At 51.3% G+C, this 23,926-nt stretch overlaps 1 protein-coding gene across 5 annotated transcripts; it reads right to left on the bottom strand.

Annotated features, from left to right (window-relative positions):
* Window positions 1-1,812: 1,812 nt before the first annotated feature.
* Pou6f1 (POU class 6 homeobox 1) lies at window positions 1,813-22,788 on the bottom strand. Of its 5 annotated transcripts, none has more exons than XM_036208088.1 (12): window positions 22,102-22,788; window positions 17,227-17,360; window positions 16,892-16,984; window positions 14,634-14,829; window positions 11,902-12,023; window positions 10,553-10,778; window positions 9,780-10,033; window positions 9,083-9,211; window positions 8,223-8,426; window positions 5,233-5,374; window positions 4,323-4,491; window positions 1,813-3,624 (listed from the first exon to the last, which is right to left on the bottom strand). In XM_036208088.1, exons 3-12 carry the CDS (start codon window positions 16,937-16,939, stop codon window positions 3,279-3,281), a joined length of 1,836 nt encoding a protein of 611 aa, XP_036063981.1. In that variant the 5' UTR covers window positions 16,940-16,984; window positions 17,227-17,360; window positions 22,102-22,788; the 3' UTR covers window positions 1,813-3,278. The 5 variants fall into 5 exon arrangements, with proteins under 5 accessions (XP_036063981.1, XP_036063978.1, XP_036063980.1 ...); XM_036208085.1 differs by having other exon boundaries at window positions 16,892-17,048; window positions 22,102-22,785; XM_036208087.1 differs by lacking the exon at window positions 17,227-17,360 and having other exon boundaries at window positions 22,102-22,787.
* Window positions 22,789-23,926: the final 1,138 nt, after the last annotated feature.

The raw sequence follows: 23,926 nt of genomic DNA on the forward strand, positions 1-23,926 counted from the left end.
CAGCAGAGGATGCTGGGACCCTAAGTACCAGAACAGTTTAGGGAAAAAGGGGCATGCCCCCTTAGCCCTGCACACACACCCCAGACCCAGAGGGAGAGTCGAGGCTTGGGAGGCCCAAGCAGGATCATCTGAAGTGGGAGCCAGGTGCTGACCGGTACGCGCCCTCTGCCGGTTCACTAGGCAAACCTGCAGTGGCAGCTCTGAAGCAGCCTTGGCCTCTGGCCCTGGTTCCCTCGCATTTGTGAAGAAACAAGACAGGCAGAGCCATACAAAAGAAAAAATACTGTTTATTCACACAACTACATCAAGTACTTCTCCCTTTCTCCTCCACAGCTTCCAGGGGGCAATGCCCCATGCTGGGAGATCCTCCAACTTCAAGGCCTGAATCCGTCCTAGGAGGCAGGGAGGGAATCCTGGGCACAGGAAGGTGACTGGATTTTCAAAAACACAAACATATCAGGCTTTCTCATTCCAAACTCAAGTGCATTTACAGTTCATGTGACCAGTTTCTTCTCTGGACTTTGCTTGGACCAAATGCCATAGTTAGCGCAGGGTCAAAGGGCCCAGCTGATTCAGTGGGCCATAGAAAGTCCTAGTTTGCCGTCACTTAAAACTAACGAACCATACAGTTAACCGACTTCTGCCCATTCCCTATCTTTCAGGGCAAAAAAAGCCACTGGGGTCCAGGAAGGTGCTTTCAAAATAAAACTATTAATTCTTTTTTAGAGCCCAATGCCACCCAACCTCCAACAATAACAAAAACTGCCTTGTAGATTAAGTGGCTCAGGCTGGGGAAGCAGAGGCAGAGTTCACAGACCAAAGTGAACTATACTTTGGGTACACTTTATGCATACCTCGCACCCCACCACACACACACACACACACACACACTTTGAGAAATCCATCCTGTAAACATCCAGGCTCTCGTACGTACTGTTCTTCTGAATGACCAATGTGTCTTTCCTACACAGGCGAAAACAGTTTACTCTAGCATGGCATAGCCAGGCTTAATTTAGATCAGTGATTTGCTATTTTGTTTGTTTGTTTGTTTCCTGTCATGCCACAGAACAGATGGTATCCTCTTGTATGTCCACAGCATGGCCACACTTCATATTACATGCTACCCCACACACATAAAAGCACTCCTGCGTGAAGGTTTTGAGCAAGAAAAGCTGCGTATAATTCCTCCAGTGAGTCGCTTTGATAAGCCCCAGGATGTATGCATCCCTACTGAAAACTCACATACAGCGCCCCCTCCTGACTGCCCATCTCAGGGAAGCAGGTTGACAAGCACAATCTAGGATGTGGAGCCTCTCCCTCTGGGGACAGTCTGTCCTAGTAGGTGAGTCAGGAAAGCTGCCCACCTGCCTCCTTATTCCCGACAGACTCCAGCAGGTTTGGTTGATTCGAATGCAGTGAAGTGTGTGTGTGTGTGTGTGTGTGTGTGTGTGTGTGTGTGTGTTGATTCGGCACACACTTGTCCCCATCTCCCTGTCAGAGCTACCAGGAGGTCCTTCACACGGCCTTTGCAGGACCCAAGAGGGACCAGCAGTCATGAGGAAAGGAAACAGAGTGTCAGAGGGAAGCTAGGCTCCCGCATCTGCACTGTGACCGACCGGGAGTGTCTTTGTTTGACTGTCATCTCCTCGAGCAGATCACATGAGGTACAGGGTGGACATCAACTAGAGAGCAGGCTCTGTAAGGCTAAGAGCGGAGAAGAGCCATGGTGGCACATGACTATCATCCCAGCACTTGGGATGTGGAGACAGGAGGATCAGAGGAGTTCAAGGTCATTTTCAACTACAAGTTTGAAGTCAGCCTGGGCTAAGTGAGATCCTATCTCAAGAAACAAAACAGCAAACCGAACAAAAAGTAGTGAAATGGTTGACCCCTGCAGCTTGCAGCCTGTCAGAGACAGTCTACACGGCAAGTCTGGGGTCATTTGGGCAAACATCTTAGCTCTCCCCCCACCCCTCCCGACTCGGTGCTAGAAACTGAATCTGGAGCCTTGCACATGCTAAGTTCTCTATCACTGAGCTACACTCCCCAGCCAACACACTGCAGTGAAAGGGCTGGAAGCTCACAGTGACTTACTTGGATAGGATGCCAGCCCTCAGTGTGCCTTCACCTACAGAGGCAGAGTCCATCCTGACCTGGGGCCCTCTGGGCTCAGAGGAGTGTTGCAGGGGTGGGGTAGGGACAGGAGCTGCTCACACACAGACTTGGTCTTCAATCGGACAGAGTGAGAGGAATCCAGCGTCCAAGACTTAAAGTTACAGAGGAAACCAGAGGTAAGTCAGCCTCGGCGAGACCTTCCTGGACCACCATCTTTCTGGATACTGTCTGGCTTATCATTCAAGTTGCTCCTTTAAAGAGGCCTCAATACTGGACTGAGATGGGTGTGGGCATAAGAGAGAGGGAGAAAGCCAGTATCTGTGCCTGCGTAAGTGGGCAGTGGAAATGTCCCCAAGCTGAACGCTCTCTTTAGAGAGCTTTTGGGGAGGGGGGACAGCCATGGACGAAAGTTAGATTAAAACCTGGGCAGATGGCCTTATTTACTCAACTCCAGACTTACAACAGACCCAAGACTCTCCAGGACCGGAGAGTTCGCCGTTGCCTCCCTTCCAACTTGGTTTGCAGAGGAAAAGGTTCTGCTTCGTTCCCGCTACCCCCAGGACCCCGGGAGGGACCTCACGGCACCTGACCTCACAGCTTTGGGGACCTTCTGCCCTTGAGGTCAAGGCAGACAGTGAGTCACACGTCTCTGAATTCCATCTTCTTGGTCCTTTAAAGGGTTCAATGTGCCCGTGTACAAAGTAAAGGAGGGCAGTGTGCGGCTGAGATCTCCCTGGGTGAGCTGTCTTACCAGTACAACCACAGGGGAGCCAAGGGCAAGGGTGGTGAGTGCCACCAAAAACAAGAGCTAATGCACAGTGGCCCCCAAGAGTTGCTACAACCCTGTCCCAAAGACAGAGCCTTTCTGGTTCCCAACCAGAATTCACCCTTCAGAAACCATGTTGGCAAAGTGCTTTTCGAAAGGACAACACAAATCCCCTCCTTCCATGTGCCCAGCCCAGAGCCTAGGTCTCTCATGCAGCCCCTTGGGCCTCCCCAGGGTGTGACATATGTGGGCAGAAGAGGCAGGCATTGACACACATGCACAGGGGAGGTCTCATGACCCAGGGCAAGCACAGGTGTGCGTGGGACTGTCATTGCAGCCACGGCAGCCGGTAGCTGAGGGGGGTACAAAGTGCTGGAATGAGGGCTGAGGCGAAGCCCTAAGGGATCTGAAAGACATTCAGCTTGCTGGTGTTTTTGAGTGTCTGGCGTCGATTACAGAACCAGACCCGTACCACCTCACGGTCATAGTTGAGCTCCTTGGCGATCTCGGTGATCTCCTGGCCTGTGGGCAGGGGGTTCTTCTCAAAGTAGGCATTGAGAGCCTCTATGGCCTGTGGTGTGAAGGAGGTGCGCCGCTTGCGTTTCTTGGAGGGCTCGCCGCCCACAAACTCCATCAGATTCTGCTGGCCTTCCTGGTTCCGGAGCTCCGCTTCGTTCAACCACTTCTCCAGAACTGGCTTCAGTTTCTGGGCACTCTTGGGTGTGATGTCCAGCTTCTCAAACCTGGAGGAGGAGCAGAGACAGTGCGGCGATCTCTTCCCGGTACATTTACTCACAGGGGCAGCTCCCTCCTACTCAGTGTCCCCACCCTCCGGGCCCCTCAAAGCCCAGATTCCTCAGACTTTCCATATCCCAGGCCTGAAGAAGACTACACCCACAGTCTCTGCTAGGCAGGTAAATGACAAGTGTGCTCTAACTTGACATGAACTTTGCCCCCAGACGACTTCTGTCCTCGGAGGAGTCATCTTGAATGCCTCCAGAGATGAGGGCAACACCCCTCTCACTATGCTCCCACGGCAGCATCAGAACAAAGACCTCTGTACCTTCAAGCTGAGCTGACAGGCAGGCCTGGGAGGCAAGACAGCCAGCCAGGAGCATGCCGGGAGCATGCCAGAATACTGACTAGCCAAGGGCCAAGACAGACCAATTTCATAAGTGATAATCCTTTCCTGCTAGGATTCATCAATAGCCTCCCTCAGATGAGCTGCTGAATACTCAGGATTGGAGTCTATCTAAACTTGAGAAGGCTGGTTCAGTCTCTGGCTACTCCAAGTGTCCACGCTCCCCACAGGACAGTCTTCCTTGTCTGGAAGGGGGCAGTATGAGGGAAATGTGGAAAGGGACTGGATGCCCGGATTCCCATGAGAGCCGGCTACGGCACGGAGCAGGCCCTGGCTTTGTCCTGGGGGAGTCACACTTACCGGCAGATGGCCGATTGGCTGTAGGCTGGACCCTCTGTCGCAGTCAAAGCCTGGCCCACCTGGGTCTGTGTGAGACCCAGGGAGAGCCGCCGGATCTTAAAATTCTTGGCAAACTCCCGAATCTCCTCTAAGTTGATCCCGTCCTCATCCAGGCTTGGAGTGTGAGGCTCTAGGCCAGAGGGAAGGTTCAGAGATGAGCACATGGAGGAGACTCATCACTGCTCCTCTGGTGTAGTAAAAGGGACAAGGGCCTGTATCCAAAGACCCTCATCACCGTATCCCCCAGACACGCAGGACTTGAGGAAAAGGCTCTAGATCGACCTGTGGGGGTAGTCTGTTTTTAAATTCTCCCAGGACTAACTGCTGACCCTCTCCCATGCTCCCTACTCTAGTCCCAGGCACACCTGTCGGCCATCTATATCCCTCAGAACTGGCTGAGAGACCACAATGAGCCAGCCAGGGGCACACTGTAACCACACAGACGGCTAAGCGGCCTCTACTTCCAACATGCTCACAGCCACCCCAACAGGAAAGGGAGTAAGAAAGTCATCTCTTGGTAGAGGACAAGAGACTCACTGGTAAAGACACTTGCCACTAAGCGTGTGAGGAGGACCTGAGTTCAATCCTCGGGACCCACATGCACACTGTGGATGCTCATGTCCCACCCCTAGCCCCAAACAAATAAATAAATGTAAAAGAAAATGGAAAGTTACCATCTTTCCATTTGGGCCTCTACTCTTTCCTTTTGGATACCAGGGAATTTAAGGGTTTATTCAAGACAGGGCCTCACTGGTCTGGCCTTCAACTCCTGGGCTCAAAAACTCTTCTGGTCCCAGCCTCTTGAGCATCTGGGGCTGGAGGTGTGTGCCAGGCACCCCAGATCCACATTCCTCCTCTAAGAATCACTTACTTGATACCAACTGACTGACAGTTGGGGTCTCTGAGCAGGTGATCGGGATGGGGGCTGAAGCCAACGGCTTGGCGCCTGGGGCCGGGCTGGTGACGACCATGGCAGGCTGGGGTGCAGCTGGTGTCGGCTGGATAGGCTGCACCTATGAGAAAAGATGCAAACCTCAGGACCCTTGCCTAACTCGGGTCACGGTCCCCAGGCAGACTAGCACCAGGACAGACATGGCCATGAAATTCTTACCTACCCAGGCACTACCACCTGTGGCCATCAAAAAGCAGAACTAGCCAGGCACTGGTGGCGCACGCCTTTAATCCCAGCACTCGGGAGGCAGAGCCAGCTGGATCTCAGTGAGTTCAAGGCCAGCCTGGTCTACAGAGCGAGATCCAGGACAGGCATCAAAACTACATAGAGAAACCTTGTCTTGAAAAACAAAACTAAACTAAAAACAAAACAAAAGAAACAAACAAACAAAAAAGCAGAACTAGAAATTGCCATTCACATTCACAAGAAATGGGTTCGATATCTGTGTCCAAGGCTGACCCTGAGTTTATAATCCTCCTGCCTCCACCTCCTACTAGTGTGCATCACCACACCTGTCTTATTCTTACTTTTTCTCTCGTGTGTCTGTGTTATGTGTATACAGTCAGCACATGAGTGGGTATACATCTGTGCCACATGAATGTGACAGCCTGAGGCTGACACCCAGGTTTCCACCTCACTCAGCGAAACAGTCTCTCTCAGTTGAGCTCAGAACTCACTGATGTGGCGGGCTAGTGTGGCTACCAGCCTGCTTCTGGGATCCTCTGCCTTTGCCTTCTGAGTGCTGGAATTACACATGGGCTAGCACACTCACCTAACATTTACCTGGGTGCCGGGGATCCAAATTCCAGTCCTCAGATACGCACAACAACCTTATCCTATCCACCTACCCAGCCCGATTTTTACTTTGTATATGACACATAATGTTGCGATGTTAATTAAAGTTATATATCTTATTTATGATCAAGAGAAACTACAAATATCTGGAATTAGCATTATTAGTATGATTTTAAAACAAAAACAGCCAGGTGTGGTGCCACACCTTTAATCCCAGCACTTGGGAGGCAGAGGCAGGTGGATCTCTGTGAGTTCGAGGCCAGCCTGGTCTATGGAGTGAGTTCCAGGATAGCCAGGGCTACACAGAGAGACCCTGTCTCAAAACAAACAACTAAACAAAACCAAAAACCCATAAGCTTTTTAGAAAATGTAGGTTTTCCTGGATTTTCAGTTCCTTGGATTCTGCCTACTGCCAACTCTCAAACCTGTCTCGTAGTCCCCAGAACCTGGCTTTAGTCTTTCCCTGGAACGACCAGGGCCTAGAGAACAGCACAAAAACTGGGCATGAGCAAGACCCTGGGTTCAGTTCCCACCACCACGGATAAAAAGGGAAAAATATAAACTGCCTACTACCAACAGATCACAGCGTCCAAGCATCACAACAGATCCTTGACTCCACCTAGGTCTGGGGAGGTGGGGAGCCACCTCTAAGATGCACATCTCAGTCCCTGAAAGCCTGGCAGCAGCTCCCTCTATAACAACCATCAGAAGCCGATTGTATACCAGAGTGCCGACTCCTTGGTGTAATATTCATAAACCTCTGAAGAGATTTTTTTCCTCTGTTTCATTTTTGTTTGTGTGTTTTGAGAAAGCATCCTATGACCCAAGCTGGAACTGAACTCCCTACAGAACCCAGCCTGGCTGAGATTACAGATGTGCACCACCCCACATGACAAAGGTAGGAATTCTTTTTTAAAATTTATTTATGTGCATTGGGGGTTTGCCTGTGTGTATATCTGTATGAGGGAGATGGGTACCCTGGAACTGGAGTTACCAACGGTTATGAGCTGCCATGTGGGTGCTGGGAATTGAACCTGGATTCCCTGGAAGAGCAGCCAGTGCTCTTAACTGCTGAGCCATCTCTCTAGCCCCCAAACTTAAGTAGTTTTTTTGTTTTGTTTTTTTGAGACAGGGTTTCTCTGTATAGCCCTGGTTGTCCTGGAACTCGCTCCTGTAGACCAGGCTGGCCTCGAACTCAGGGATTTACTTGCCTCTGCCTACCGAGTGCTGGGGTTAAAGGTATGCACCACCACCACCACCCAGCAGAAGTAGGAATTCTGATAACCACTGTCTTACAGCTGAGGCTAAGGAGTCATTTAGAAGCTTCTTGGAAGCAACATATAGTATTAGACAATCATGGCCTAAATGTCATCTGGGAACTCAGCATATCCTTGGATCTCACTTCAGATCTACTGGAAAAGAAACTCAGCCCTGCAGGAGACCCCAGTGCACAAGTCTGAGAACCACATGCTGGCTACCATGCTTGTCCCAGTTCCCAGGGACAACACACACTACATCCAACTCACCCTTCCTCTCTGGAGCTATCCTGACCCCAGTCTGTCAGTCATTGGTGGGGTACCTCAGCCCCTTGTCCATGCCTCCCTCACAGTCTTTTGAATGCTGGCCTGTAAATATCTGCAACACTGAGCTACCGAAGGCATCTTAGGTACCAAGCAATCTCAGTCATCTCTGCATCCTTAGCATCATCTCTGCATCCTTAGCATTTGGAATATAACAGGCACTCAAAAATCTCTTCTAGAATGGGAACAAGAGTTGAAGGGCCTGATGCTTGGTGGTGGGGTACAGAATTCACCACCCAGGGTTTTCTTTAGCAGTTTGTTCGCCCAAAGGATGATCAGTACCCAATATGCTTTGCTCACTTATTTCCCACCTTCTCTGACCTCTGTGGGCACAGACACATGTTGTGGTATGTGGTGGGCTGAGAATGGTGCTGTTTCCTGAGGCAAGGTATGTGTGAAGTCATATAAGCCTTCTGCGGGGGTGGGGGGGGGGGGGTGGGGGGCTCCTCCTGTTCTCCCAGAAGTTTCTGAGGGAAGTAGCCATGCTACGCAGCATCGCCTTCCCGTGCCCATCCACACCCCCTGCCCTGGTACCTCACTCTTAGCAGGGGACTCCGGTGTGTTAGGCTTCCGGACAGCCACAGGTTGAGGCAGGGGGCTGCTGGCTAGGGTTGCGATCACCTGGCCTTGGGCATTCAACAAGAGTTGGGGAGTCACAGCTTGGACCTGCAGGCTCTGTGCTGGTGCTGGTGCGGCCACACTAGCCGAGTTCACTACCCACGGAAGTGCTCCAATAACCTGGGAGAAAATAAGGCATGGTCCCCGCATATGAAGGGGGTGGGTGGGTATCCAGGACCACCAATCCAAATCCCCAAAGTTGCAGGCAAAGAGACTAACTTGAGGAACTTTAAGCATTCTGGCCTCTTTAAGCATTCTGGCCTCCACTTCCTCAACAGAGTAAAGGACTCACCACCCCCCCACACACACACACACTCAGGGGTTCCTTGCTCTGTCCCTGGAGCTGTGGTGGGTCAGGCAAAGGCTTTTCTGTGTATCAGAGAACTGGAAGCTAGCTCTTTGCTAGTCTGCCACATTTTAACTGTGCACAGTTTAGTATTTCTGAATTTTGCTCTTCTCTCCCATAAAGCAAAAGATCCCCTGTTAGGTGGTCTGTACTCCAAACCAAGTGAGATAATACGTGAGAAAGCCCCAAGCACGGGAAGTGGGGAGTGTGTGAATAAAATCTCACAACTAGAACTAACGTAACGCTGCCGGGGCAGAGTGGTGTCAAAACCCCACCTGGACTTGTACCAGCAGAGCTGCTGCAGAAGCTATGAGCAGCAGCCTGATACCCCACTTGAGCTTCTCCGACAGGACCGAAGGCCAAGTCCTCACCGCGACCTGGCCAGCTGCCCCAGGACCACCACCCCTCAGCCCCGGCTTTGAACACTTGCCTGTCCCTGAGCATTGGTGAGGATCTGACTGCTGATCCCCGGCATGCTGGGAATGGCGTTGGTAATGACTGGAGCTGTAGTGAGGGAGCCCAGGATCTGGGTCTGTCCCCCGAGGGAAGAAGCACTGATCTGTGGGTAGAGGAAGAGCCTTGCTCAGAGGCCAAGAGGCAGAAAGACCAGAGAGAGGCAAGGGGGCTGAGGGCATTGAGTGGTGAGTGTGGGCTGCAGGACCATGTCCACTGGCTGAATATTCGAGGCTAGGGGGACAAGCACAGAGGGACAGCTGGGGAGGGGCACAGTCCCAGAACAGTGACTCCTACTACTTTTTCCAACTAAGTCTGAGAGGGTAGATGGCCAGACTTAGAGGGGCAAATGTACTCCGAGTCATGCCTGACAAGTCTCCCAGACCGACAGCCACACTGGATAGATGCCAGCATGAAGCTGTGATGCTCCTGTGCATCCCACCCCCAAGGCTGGTCCAGTGGTTCCTGCTTGGAGCATCTCCCCAGCCGTCGCTTGCTTTAGTCTGGGTAGGACAGGTTGGCAGGTGTAAGGAGACCTCAGAGGGAGCCCATCTTTGCAGATGTGTAGGAAATGGCTGTATTCAAGGGGCTGGTCCTCCACTGCGGGGGAGGTTCCACCCTTGGCCCAAGCTCTGATCCATCCCTCGGAGCCCTGGGTGAGGGCAGCAGCTTACGATCCCTGGGCTAAACGCGAAGCCAGCGGGCTGGACGGTGATCTGCGGGGTGGTATCCACTGGCTTTGGGGTGGGGGCGGTGACAGCGGTGGCAGTGGGCTGTGGGAGTATGGCAGGCGTGGTCTGTAGCAGCGGCTGGGTCTGGAACAGCGTCTGGGGCTGAGCTGGTGGCCGGGGCTGGGCTGGCGAGGAGGCCTGGACTTGTGGGGCGGCTTGTACAGGTGTCGGGAGGGCGGTGTTCAGCACGGCAGCTGCTACGGAGCAAGGCAGAGACAGAGGTGCTCAAGCGCCTAGCCACGACCCGGCACGGCTCCAGTCCCAAGGGATCTGGCACAAAAATGGCAGGGCACTGGGGGCAGTGGGCGTGGGGCAGCTGCGATTCCCTTGATGCCTGAGGGGCTGGCACATGCCAACATCTCTCATCCCCCCCTCCCGTGGGCCAGCAGCAGACAAGTAGGTTCGAGAAACAGACGCCGACTCTTCTTGCGGTCCTTCTTGCTGGTCATGGGGTGGATGCTGGTGGGGGGGAAGGGGCAGTCTCAAGCAGCTGGCTGAAGGAAGGCAGGCCTGCTGGCCAGCCTGGTGTCCTGGCCTAGAGTCCCGAGGAGGTGCAGCGGCTCTTTGGCTGGGTGCTTATGACACTGGATCCAGAATCCAGGGTTGTTGCCCTGGGTGGGCTGCAGGTTCTGAGTCCAACATGTTAAGCACTCGTGCAGGGGTGGCAGTGTAGGGTGGCGGGGGCCTGGTGCAGTCCTGGGGAGAGTTGCCGTTACCTTGGAGCCCAGCTAAAGGTGATTTGAAGACTGCCCCTGTAGCAGAAGCAGCGGTCAGTCCAGGGAGGGCAGCCACGGCTGCTGTAGGGATTGTCCACACGGCCAGCCCCTGCTGCCCAGACACTTGACCTGCAATACTGATGGGGATAAGAAGAGGTTGAGTAACCGCCCCTGCCGGAACCACAACTCCTGTCAGAACTGTGGCTAAGTTTTCCTGAGTCAAGACCTGCAAAAGCAAACGAGATTTCAAAAAGAAAAGAAAAAAAATCAACATCCACAGCGCAAACGAGGGGTCTCTTGGACCCAGCTGAGCACAAACAAGCATTCTGAGGGCAGTGGGGCAAAAGCCAGAGGAACGCAGGAAGTGCCCGGCTGAAGGCCTAACCCCGCGGGTATCTGGATCGGACTACGCTGCCTGCAGAGAAGCTGCCCAGGAAAAGGCCCGGCCGGCCCTGCCTCCAGGACAGGGCAGGGTGCAGGGACCTCCTCCATCCTGCAGCCTGCTGCCTCTCAAACCTTCCCCGAGATGCACTTGTATGTCCGGTGTTTGTTATTTCTTTTATTTTCTGAGATTATAACATAATCGCCTCATTTCTCCTTGCTTTTTCCTCCCTCAAAGTCTCCAATACGCCCCTCCTTATTCTCTTTCACATGGCCTCTTTTTTTCATTAATTGTTGATACATGTCATGTATACATGTGTGTGTATGTACACTCCTAAATCCCTAGGTGCGACCTGTCCAGTCTGTGTGAGGTCCCTTGTGTATGCTTTCAGAGCTGGCCATTTGGTGTGTCCACTGTTTTGTGGTCAGGGAGCAGGGACCGGAAGCTGCTACCAAATGCTCAAGGGTCCACAGAGGCCTCGGAGAAACTCTAGTAAAGGGCACGCTGACCGGAAGCCTTGGAGGTCAGTGTACGAGCAGAGGTCGCCCAGGCTCTGCTGGCCTGCGGGATTCTACAGGCGGCTTTTCATCGGTTGGGCAGTTTTATAACTTAACTGAAGACTGGACAATTCATTAACTCTTCAAGGCATTAACTCTTCCGCTGGGTGTTGGGGGGGGTGGCTGACAAGGGTGCTTACTCATTCCATCGTGAGATAGGTACAAACTCTCTCAGGAAAGAGTCAACACCAGCCCTCTCTGGACCCAGGGAAGCTGTCGGCAACCACATATTTTCTTTCCCAATGGGCCTGATCTGGGTCAGGGGCAGCCTAGGGATACCTAGTGGGAGATGCCCTCCCTCAGGCCACAGCCTCTTTCCTGCCCTGCCTCACACAGTTCCCAAGCCCATGGCCACCCTGTGCTTGCTCCTGCCCACTGCCCTCTGTCTGGCTCCCTGACGTGGCCCTTACCTGGGGGGCAGCTTGTACAGCCAGGGGCGTCAGGGTCTGTGATGCTTGAGGCTGGCTTGGGGCTTGGCTGAAGGTGGTGATGGCTGAGGCAGGACATGGAGGGATCCCGGGGAGAGACTTCACTTCACACGGCATGGAGAGGGAAAGAAGGATGGGAGTGAGGCTGATGTAGGTGGAGCAGGGCATCTCTGCAAACCCACGCTGTACTTCTGCATATAGTCTAGGGCCAGCTGGTTGCCTTCCACGGCCCATGGGGCAGCTTCCCAAATGCGCCAGTAATGACTAGGAGGCTGGAGAGCCCTGGGCCAGACCCGGAATGTGGGTACTCTCTTCCCACATCTAGTGGAAGGAAATGCCGGGCTCTGCTCATTATTTCCTGGCTCTGTAGGACACTGTGGTCTGTCACATGGCATCCGGGAGCCTGAAGCAAATGTCTGTCAGTCAGGGAGGGGAAAGCCAAACCTGGGAGCAAAAAGCAGTTGTCCTGGGCTCAGCCAGCAACTGACCTGTTTCTTAGCCCATCCAGGCCAATTTTTTAGACACTCGGGGAAGGGGCAAGTCCCTAAAAACTGGGCAGGCATACCATTGTCACACTGTAAGTGACAGGAGCTCTTCAGGCCACTCAGCCTTTCCCCACTATTCTGTAGTCTTTAGTCAAAAAAAGGCAGTTTCTATGAGTTTCCAAAAGAATGTTCCACGAACTGCCATTTTTCACCTCTTCTTGCTTGGCCAATTCAGGAATTGGCTCTGCAGGAAACCTCACCCCAACCACACAACAGGGAGATTAAAAACTGTCATTTCACAAGCCAGACAATAATATGAATAAGGCTGGGGTACAGCATGATGGTAGACTGCTTGCCTGATTCAATTCCTAGCACTGAAAAATGATAGACAGACAGACAGAGAGACAGACAGATATGATAGATAGATAGACAATAGATAGATAGATAGATAGATAGATAGATGATAGATAGATAGATAGATAGATAGATGATAGATAGATAGATAGACAATAGATAGATAGATAGATAGATAGATGATAGATAGATAGATAGATAGACAATAGATAGATAGACAATAGATAGATAGATAGATAGATAGACAATAGATAGACAATAGATAGATAGATGATAGATAGATAGATGATAGATAGATAGACAATAGATAGATAGATAGATGATAGATAGATAGACAATAGATAGATAGATAGATGATAGATGGATAGATAGATGATAGATAGATAGATAGACAATAGATAGATAGACAGACAATAGATAGATAGATAGATGATAGATGGATAGACAATAGATAGATAGACAATAGATAGATAGATAGATAGATAGATGATAGATAGATAGATAATAGATAGACAATAGATAGATAGATAGATAGATAGATAGATAGATAGCCAAAAAAATAAGTAAACAAACAAATGAACAAACAATGAAAAGTAGAATCTAGTTATTGGGTGATGGATGTTGGACATATTAGTGTTTTTTGTTTGTTTGTTTGTTTGTTTTTGAGACAGGGTTTCTCTGTGTAGTCCCGGCTGTCCTGGAACTCACTCTGTAGACCAGGCTGACCTCCAACTCAGAGATCCACATGCCTCTGCCTCCCAAGTGCTGGGATTAAAGGTGTGTGCCACCACCATCTGGCAGGGCTTCTTAATATGCCCTAGTTGGGCATATATTTTTAGGCCCAGGCCTGAATTGGAATGTCAGGAATAGAGACTGGTAATCAATCAATCAATCAATCAATCAAAAACCCAGAAAGTTGAAAGAACTGGAGACACACATATATGACACAGGCCTTACAAACCAGAAAAGGAAAAGCAAGTGTCAAGGTTCTCTCTCCCGTGAAGGGAAGTCAGGCTGTTAGCTGTCGTGGAAAACCAGGGCAGTCAGGATCATCTGAACATAGGAAAAGTGGAAACCATTTGTCAGACAGAAAGTAATGAAACATGAGAAAATGGGGGTGTGGGGCTGGCAAAAGGGCTCAGCACCAGAGTGTTCTTGCCAACAAGTCAAACCTGAGCACCACCCGCAGAACCACCTGGAAGCTGGACAGAACCGACTTTATATGTCCTATGGCCTACACACACACACACACACACACACACACACACACACACACACACACACGTAAGTAATAAATCAATCAATGAAAAGAAGCAAAGAAAATGGGCTTGTGATAGGAAGAAAAGCCTACCGTAGAGAAAGAAAACACTGATTTTTATTAGGGCCTAGTCCAAAGCTGGACCACAGCCAGCAGTGTGATCCCTGCCTCTAATCCTAGTGTGCAGGAGGCCTAGGCAGAAGAACAGAGAATTGAAAATGAGTTCATGACCAGCCTGGGCTATACACTAGCTAGCAAGACGAAGCCAGACTTGGCAGCACACCGAGACTGGAAGTGCCTGCGATCGGCTCCCGGATCTCCCAGCTCTGCTACAAATGGGGTTCAGTTGGAAACCCGGTGGGGTCTGGAGGCCAGCCTCTCCTACACTGACTTGACAGTCTGGTGTGGACCTAGGACCCTCTCTAGGCCGAACACAACACGGCAATCTTCACTCTGGGCCATCTCAGTTCAGGCATGCAAGGAACCCAATTCCAGACACAAGGAGGGCGAGGTATTCCTGGAAACTGGCCAGAAGTATGGACTGTTGCCAGAGGCTGCCAAGTGGGCCCACACGGGACACGTGAGAACAGTAGTGGATTACAGCATTAGCCTCATACCAGTTGATTCTGCAGAACGGTCTGGGTCATGTGGCCCAGCTTCACCAGCAGGTTCACTGGCTTCGGTAGAGCCCCCACTCTGGGTGCCGTCAGCGGCCACACTCTCCAGTCCTTTGCTCTCCTCCTCAGCCGGGAGCTGAGCATCCACTCCGACTTCCAACACTCGGATGGTCTCGTGGCCAGACATCACAATGACCTGCAAGTGGAGGGTGTGGGACAGTGCTGAGGAAGCGGCCCGAGCTCTGAGTATGACTAGGAGAGGGATGGGGGATTCAGGACGCAGCTCTTGTCCACAGAATGGGGCATTCTGAGAATGCCAGAATTTGGCCCAGGGCACTGTCCCTGATTCCCAGCAGGGAGCTGCTAGAAGCAAACAGGTCCTGGGAGCAGAAAGAAAAGTCCCACAGAGCCAAACTGGAGGTATTTCTGTTTGCTACCCATCTTGGACTTAGCTCAGGAAGTGGAAAATGGTTTGTCCCTTGAGCTTGCAAGAGCTTCCTCCAGTACTCAGATATGAGTACTCTCCATAACAGAGGATGGAGACCCAGAAGAAATCTGTCCTAACTTCTGGTAGAGACCACCTAGGCTCCCAGGGGTGGGGTGTGTGTGTGGGAAGTGAGTGCTCCACAGTGCTCAGGAATTTGGGATTATTTTCTTCATTAATGGTGTGTGTGTGTGTGTGTGTGTGTGTGTGTGTGTGTGTGTGCGCGCGCACACATACACATGAATACACATATGCCACAGTACTCATGCACCTTTCAGGAATTCTCTCCTTTCACCTTGCTGAGTTGGGGTCTCTTCCTCCTGCCAGGCTGGGTACTCACTTCAGTGTCCAGGAGGTTCTCTTGTCTCGTGGGCGGAGGTTTGAGATTACCAATACACACCACCACCTCCAGCTTTCTTATGTGGGTTCTGGGGCTCTAACTCAGGCTGTCTTATGCTGCAAATGCTTTGCCCATGGAGGCATCTCTCCAACCCTTGAGTAACTTCTAAACTCGGGATACTAGATGTTCCCTGCAAGCTTATTTCTCCAAAGAAGGGTCAAGAACCCCCAAAATACAGTTCTTCCTGCCTCACCCTGACCTGTTCAAGGTCCCCATGGTCTCATTTCCGTAGGTGTTCTCAAACAGACAGGGCACCTTCCACAAGCCCCTGCTCAAACATCCTGCACAAAGTTCTTTATACCACCACCGAAATGTGCCATCCTGGCCCTTAAGAATCCCAACTGGGGCCGGGAGGTGGTGGCACACGTCTTTAATCCCAGCTCTCTGGAGGCAGAGGCAGGCGGTTCTCTGTGAGTTCTAGGCTAGCCTGGTCTACAGAGCGAGATCCAGGACAGGCTCCAAAACTACACAGAGAAACCCTGTCTCAAAAAAAAAAAAAAAAAAGAATCCCAACTGGGGGTTGGGGATTTAGCTCAGTTGTAGAGTGCTTGCCTAGCAAGCCCAAGGCCCTGGGTTCCATCCTCAGCTCCAGGGGTGGGGGAAAGAATACCAAATGAACCCCACACATGAAAAAGCTTTGCATCAGCCACCCTTAGCCAGCAACAGTGCCTGGAACAACACTGTACCCTGAAAACTGGCTGCGGCCATAGACTGTACCAGAACAGGCATTGGGGAACCCATCAAGAGGAATGAAGATATGGCAGACTCAGTTTTGATCTATGAGAGATTTCACTACGATTACATTACAAGGGATACTAATTTGCTTTCTTCTTTTAAGGTATAAGTAGTCATTTCAGAAATGACTAAATATATAGAAGCATAAAAAAGCATTTAAAAAAATCAACCTTTTCAAACACATATAGGTATTTGTGTACTTCAACAGTTTGAGATCTTACTTTTTATTTTATGTGTATGGGTATTTTGCTTGCATGTGTGCATGTAAGCACACCACATGCATGTAGTGCCCTCAGAGGCCAGAAGAGGGCATCAGATCCTCTGAAACTGGAGTTACAGATGGTTGTGAGCCGTCATGTGGGTGCTGGGAATCAGGCCCACATACTCTGCAAGAGCAGTCAATGCTTTCAACTGCAGAGCCATCCCTCCAGCCCCCAGTGCAGTTTAACTTTAACTTCAAAGTTCCAACTTAAAGTCCCAAACTCAGCCCCTGGGAAACCCTAGCTGATACAGCTTTTGGGCAGGTGGAGTGATCATAAATTTCAATGAGAGACAGACGACGAGAGGCACTGTTATGTCTTTCTCCCTTGACCTCTGTCCATGACCCTTGCCACCCTCACTTCTCACTCCTGAAGATACCTGCTCATTCACAGTCAGAGATGAGTCAGAGCCAGCTCCAGGATCCATGGTCACTGCGGCGTGGCGTGGGGGCCAGCCCACACCTAGTGCATCCTGGGTAAGATAGGAGCAGGAGAGCAAAGGCTGGTGTGACACAGTGTTGGAGTTTCCAGACTATCTAGAAAAGTCAGAAATAGAACGGCAAGGGAAGAGAGGCTGAGCTCTCGCAAGTACACAGAAAAGGAAAGACGCTTCAACTTCTGAAGACTCTCTCTCTAGCATCCCAGGACAACCCACACCCAGGGAGACCCAGAAGATCTGTGTTTAGGAAGGCAAAGGACAGATAGGGTGGGCACCTGTCTCTGGGGTCCCCTAGTCCAAGGGGGTGACGGCACACCCAGAAGAGCCCAAGGTGGAGCTAAGAGACACTCAGAACCTTAGGCAAAGGTTGAGAGGGGTCTGGACATCAGTGTTTCCCTAGACAGGCTTCCTGAAGAGACAGTAGAGAGAATTTACGAGATGCTCTCACACTCCAGAGCTAGTCCTAAAAACGCCACTTCCTAGACCTCTTCCAACAGGCCTTGGAGCCTCTGATTCAGTGGCAGATTCTACAGAATCCGCAGCGATGGCCCAAGGACCATGTTGTCCTGTACACAGGAGGTAATATGTTTCCACTGGTGGCATGGCCCGCCAGGTGCAGGAAGCAAGAGTGGGTGAACCCCATGTGAGGACAGGCTGTCTGGCTGGAGCCATTTTTTTTTTTTAAGTAGGCAAACAGGTTAGACATTTGTGTAGGAGAAAAGGTAATTGACATTTCGTTTGGGTACCTGCTGTAGGATGAGTGTTTTACGTGACTCTAACTGACATTACTCATCTCGACTCTGGGGATCAGGGGCTGTTATTGTCACCAAGTCACACTTGAGGAAACCCAGAGCGCTGTTCCAAACCCTTACCTTGATTTTCTTTTCCTTTCTTTACTTTTTTCTCCTGTAAGGTTTTTGTTTTGTTTTGCCGGGGGCGGTGGTGGCACACGCCTTTAACCCCAGCACTCGGGAGGCAGAGGCAGGCGCATCTCTGTGAGTTCGAGGCCAGCCTGGACTACAGAGTGAGTTCCAGGACAGGCGCAAAGCTACACAGAGAAACCCTGTCTCGAAAAACAAACAAACAAACAAAAAGATTTTTGTTTTGTTTTGTCATTCTGGGGACTGAATCCAGGGCCGTGAGTTGACTAGTCAAGTGTTCTACCATTGAGCTGTCCCACAAACATTTTATATACTGACATAAAGTTCTGCTGTGGTCTGAACGTTAGCATCCCCTCTCAGTTCATCTGTTGGAATCTTTTTTTTTTTTTTAAAGAGATTTATTTATTTATTATGTATGCAGAAGAGTGCATCAGATCTCATTACAGATGGTTGTGAGCCACCATGTGGTTGCTGGGAATTGAACTCAAGACCTCTTAGCCAGTGCTCTTAACCTCTGAGCCATCTCTCCAGCCCCATCTGTTGGAATCTTAAGCCCTGAGGTGTGAGTGTCCAGGAGATGATCAGGAAGGCAGTCTTCCCATCCAGACACCCCTTGTCTCTGAGGAAACAGATGCACTCGATAACTTGACCTCGGCCTTCCCGGCCTCCAGCACTACGAGTGGTGAACTTCTAATGTTTAGCAGCTACCTGATTGATGATATTCTGTTGCAGCAGCCCCAACAAATATAAATTCACATGGCAGAGAACTGATCAGGTTAATCATTTTATTGTAACATTCACCTCCCTTTCTGTGATGCCAGGGATTGAAATCAAGCCTTGGTGCGTACTAGCAAGTGCTCATCACTGAGCTGCATTCCCAATACCCACTTCAATAATTTTAATTTTATTTATATTTTGAGAGAGATTCTCACTAGGTAGCCTTAGCTGGACTGGAACTCACTGTGTACATCAGGCTAGCCTAAACTTCAGAGAGTCACTTGTCTGCTTCCCGAGAGCTGGGTTTAAAGGCGTGGCCACCACTGCAATGATTTTGAAGTGTACACTTCAGTGGAATTTGTACATTCACAATGTTGTGCAACCATCAACACTTCTAGTTCAAGAACATTCTGAAGGACCTAAAAGGTAATTTTACATCCATGGTAGAAACGCCGCTGGCACTGCCCCTCCCACCTCGTGGAAACTCTTACCTGCCTTCTCTACGGATCTTCCTACTTTGGATTTATAGGCAGTAGGGAGCTGCCATATGGCTGCTGGGAATGGAATGTGGGTCCTCTGTTAGAGCAGCAAGAGCTCTCCACTATTGGGCTTCTCTCCAGCCCCACGGTAAAGTTTTTGGATTGGGTAATCATGTAACCACTACCCTCTTGTGCTATTATGTCCAACTTTAAATTGGTAACATTTATGTAAGGCATTTACAATAGGACCTAGCATGAAACACTATATGAGTGTTACTTTATTTTTTATTTTTATTTTTTTAGGTTTTTCGAGACAGGGTTTCTCTGTGTAGCTTTGTGCCTTTCCTGGATCTTGCTCTGTAGATCGTGCTGGTCTCGAACTCACAGGTATCTGCCTGGCTCTGCCTCTCGAGTGCTGGGATTAAAGGTGTGGGACACCGCTGCCGGGCGTTGAGTGTTACTATTGTTGTTTAGTTTGTTTGTTGAGACAAGGCTGCATGTATTCCAGGCTGGCCTGGAATCCCCTATGTAGCTGAAGATGATCTTGAACTTCTTGTCCTCCTGCCTCCCAGTCCCAAGTGCTGGGGTTTCAGGTACACTTAGTTAATGGGGCCTTAGGACTGGAACCCAGGGTTCCATGTACGCTAGGCAACTATCCCAACTGAGTTACAACCCCAGTTCTATTATTGCTATTATATTAACTGAAATAAAGCACGTATAGAAAATGTTTCAAATCATAAAGTATTATGAAATGTAAATGATTACTATTATGATTTTATTTACTTGTTTACTTATGGGACAGGAAGTTGGACCCCGGGCCCCTTGCATGCTAAGCATGTGCTCTACCACTGAGTTACAGCCCAAGTATAAGTATTACAATGGCATAGTAATTAAGTCTTGGAGGGCAAATATGATTTTTTTCCTTCTCTTCTCGTCTCTCTCTCTCTTTGGAGACAATGTCTCTTTGCATAGCCTTAGCTGTCCTAGAACTCACTATGTAGACCAAGCTGGCCTTGAACTTACAGAGGTCAGCTTGCCTCTGCCTCTCCAGGGCTGGGATTAAAGGCATGCACCAGCACATCCAGCTTTTTTTTTTTTTTTTTCCCCTTGAAGCAGAGAACCATTAGGAAACAAGTTTCTTCTTTCTTAAATTTTCAGTCCTGGGTTTGAATTTGCCCTTGTACATGCTAGGCAAGTGCTGCACCACTGAGCTCTACACATAGCACCAATTTCTTCTACTTTGTGATATGTATTTTCTCCTTATTAGGATGTGTGTGTATGTGTGCATGTTCAAGTGTGTCTGTGTGTGTGTGTGTGTGCTTTCGGGTGTGTGTATGTGATTTGTACAGATACAATACTCTCTACTGTTGAGCTGTACCTCCAGACTTTCTTTCCTTGACTTTGTTTTTTGAAGACAGGGTCTCTCAATGTAGCCCTGACTGTCTTGAAACTTGCGTCACAGACCAGGCTGGCCTCAAACTCAGAGATCCACCTGCCTCTGTCTCCTGAGTGCTGGGACTAAAGGTGTGTGCCACCACCAGGCTTCTTTGTTTCCTTTGCTGTTGCTACTGTTTTATCTTCTTTTTGACATTTATTACTTAGTTTGTATCTGTACATCTGTGCCAGGGCCTGAGTGCCACAGTGCACACATGCCACAGCTTCTCTGCTGCTATCCTGTGAGGTTCAGGCATCCAGTGGCAGGCTTGGCAGCAAGGGTCTTCACCTGCTGAGCCATCTAGCCAGTGCCCCCTTTCTGATTTGTATTTATTGACGTTGGTGTTTTGTTTATGTGTTTAGTTTTTGAGACAGTCTCACTATGTGAATCTTTGATTCTCCTGCTGCTGAGGTTACAGCTGTGCACTACAGCCTCACTTTTCTTGGTTGCCAGGTAGTGCCTCAAGGAAAAGAGAAAACCAGGGTTCTCTCTCTCTCCCCCCACCCCTGCCCGGCTCCCCATTATAATTTGATTGTTTTTGTGTTTATGATCCGTTTGCTCACTCCAGGACAGGTGGGGCTTTGTCTTAGTGTGGCGCTTGCTCGTTATTTTATAGAATCAATAAAGGAATGAATGTAGTTGTACTGCACGTATGTAAAGAGATCCCAGGTCACAGAAACATCACCCTGAGCACCAACTTCAATCAAAAACGGAACACATGCCACTATACCCAGAGTGCCTTTTACCAGTCAGTGTTGATTGTTGGAGATTACCAAAGTGACAGGAGGATGAGGTATACACACACACACACACACACACACACACACACACACACACACACACACACACGGAACTGAGGATCAACCATCTACTTTACGAACAAGGAATTAGAAAGAGCAAATCTCGGCTAGGAGCTTCCTGTGTTTGGCCTAGCGAGGCTTCTTGACAAGCTTTTATTTCCTCCTGCCCAGCCTCAGAGACTATTCTGTAGAGGTTTTAGGCTTCCCATCCCAGCCGAGGGGGCGATCTCGGCGCTGAAGTGGGTTACACGCCACTCTGGAGATCCCTGGGCCTTGCCAGGTGTACATGTCCCGGGGGGACACATGGGGCCCGCTTTATGAGATTATTAATACTAATACTGTCATTAAATATTTATGAAGTGCTCACGCTCTGCTCGACGGGGACCCTCCTACCACTCCCCCATCCTTGCAGCAGCGAGGTGTCTACCCCAGAGTCCCACCAACCCTTTCCCGGCAGGAGAGGTGACGGGTCGCCGGGAACCCAAGCGTCTGGGTCTCCAGGGCTCAGCGCGCCTCTTCCCCGACCCCACCGGGGCTCTAGGGCAGGACGTCCACCTGGCGGCCGCCCCTCCACCGGTGTCCGCGGGGGACGGGGACCAGGGCGCGGCCCGGGGGTCTGCGGCCCCAGGTGGGCAGCGCGCGGCCGTCCGCTCCCACAGCTCCCGCCTCCCGGGCCGCAGCCCGCCGCCCCGGCCCCGCGCCTTTTCCCTCTCTTTATCATAAATATATAAATTATGCTAATTACGGGCATTGCATATTAACCAAATCCGAAACCTCCCCTGCCCGGCCCCCTCCCCCTCCGTGCAAAGCCCTCCCCGCCCCGGACCCCGCTACTCACCGGAGCCCGAAGCCCAGCCTCCCGCTCCCCGGCTGCCCAGCGGCCACCGACTAGACACTCATCTCCCAACCCGGGCCAGGGGGCCGCGGCCCAGGCGGCCGCCCGCAGACAAAGAAGCCGGAGCGGCTCGGCCCGGCTCGCTCGGCCCGGAGCCACTCGGGACCCGCCGCCCCCCGGGCCCCCCGCCGGGGCTGGCAGAGCGGTGCGGCGGTGGGTTGCGGGCCACGCGCGGGCCGGGACGCCGGGGGCGGGGGCGGCCAGGTGCAGTCCCCTCCTCGCCCCCTCCTCCCTGCTCCCCCCCTTCCCCTCCTTCTGCTACTTGGATTTTTTTAGCTGCTGCGTCATGAGCATAATTTATGCAAAGCGCTTTGCCGCATGCTGCACCTCCCGCGCCAGCCGCCGGGGGCGGCGGTCAGGAAAGGGAGGGGGGCCTGGGGAGCGGCGGACCGCGCGTGGGGGTGGGGAGGAACCCTAGAGGACCCCCCAGGCCCCGCCGGGACCCGGACCCAGGGCCTGTGGGGCCGCTTGACTCAGCCCTCTCTGAGAGTAGAGTCTCCAGCGGTGACCCCGTGTCACCTTCCCTTCAGCCGAGGATTGGGGCGGTGACGACTGTGACTCTGCCGGTCGTCGACTGCCCTTCTCGACGGCGAACCTCAAGTTCACGTCTATCTCCAGCCTAGGGGAGGAACGGGAACGCCGACGACGCTCAGGCTCCGCGGCGCAGGGCCTCGGGAGCAGCGGTGCCCTCGTGGCACACCCCAGAGGGGACCAGGGTCCCCAACGCTCCGTGCCGCTGCTCACCTTCCCACCTTCGTGGAGGGGCGGGGTCCTGCCCATAGCCAGCCGGCTAGGGAACAAGAAGGTGTGAAAAGAAAGACGAAGTTTGGAGTGATGGGGGAAAAACAAGTCACTGTTGGCGACCGCTGTGGTGGGGAGGGTTTAAAGGGAAGGGAAGGTTTTAGAGGCTGATTGGGGGGCAGGGAAAGAAAGGTTGGGGAGATAATGGACAACTAGGAGAAGGAAGAGCAAAGGGAAGAGAGAGAATGGCGGGGGGTGGTTTAATCCAGAGGTGGATTCCCAACAGTTAGGCGGCTTGTTATCAACCTAATGTTTCCCCTCACCCACGGCCACGTTTCCGTGGTCCTGGAGGTAAATGATGCAGAAGCAGCATTAGGAGAAAGGGAGTGGAGAGTAGAGAGCCCTGGCCAGACAGGCCTTAAAACCCCCAGTGGAAGGAAGCATAGCTTAGGAGAGGAGAGGGGAGCAGTACAAGGTGGCTTGACCAGCCGCTACACTCCAGGTTGCCTGGATCTTCCTGGCAACCAGTGGCTCTGCTCTGTGGTGGTATTGTGTTCCCCACAATATTGTGCACCCTAATAAATTTATCTAGGGTCAGAGAACAGCCACTAGAACAGAGCCAGAAATGGTGGCTAGAAAATGGGTCAGAGCAAGCCACAGCAGAAGCTAGGCAGTGGTGGTGCATGCCTTTAATCCCAGCACTTGGGAGGCAGAGCTAGGCGGATCTCTGTGTGTTCAAGGATACAGCCAGCATGGAGACACACGCCTTTAATCCCAGGGAGTGACAGCAGAAAGAGAAAGATATATGACGTGAAGACCAGAGCTAGTTAAGCATTTGGCTGGTTAAGCTTTTAGGCTTTGGAGCAGCACAGTTCAGCTGAGAGCCATTGGGGTGAGGACACAGAAGCTTGCAGTCTGAGGAAACAAGACCAGCTGAGGAACTGGCGAGGTGAGGTAGCTGTGGCTTGTTCTGCTTCTCTGATCTTCCAGCATTCACCCCAATAACTGGCCTCAGGTTTGATTTTAT

This window comes from Onychomys torridus, chromosome 16 (assembly GCF_903995425.1).
Source record: "Onychomys torridus chromosome 16, mOncTor1.1, whole genome shotgun sequence".
Taxonomy (NCBI): Eukaryota; Metazoa; Chordata; class Mammalia; order Rodentia; family Cricetidae; genus Onychomys; species Onychomys torridus.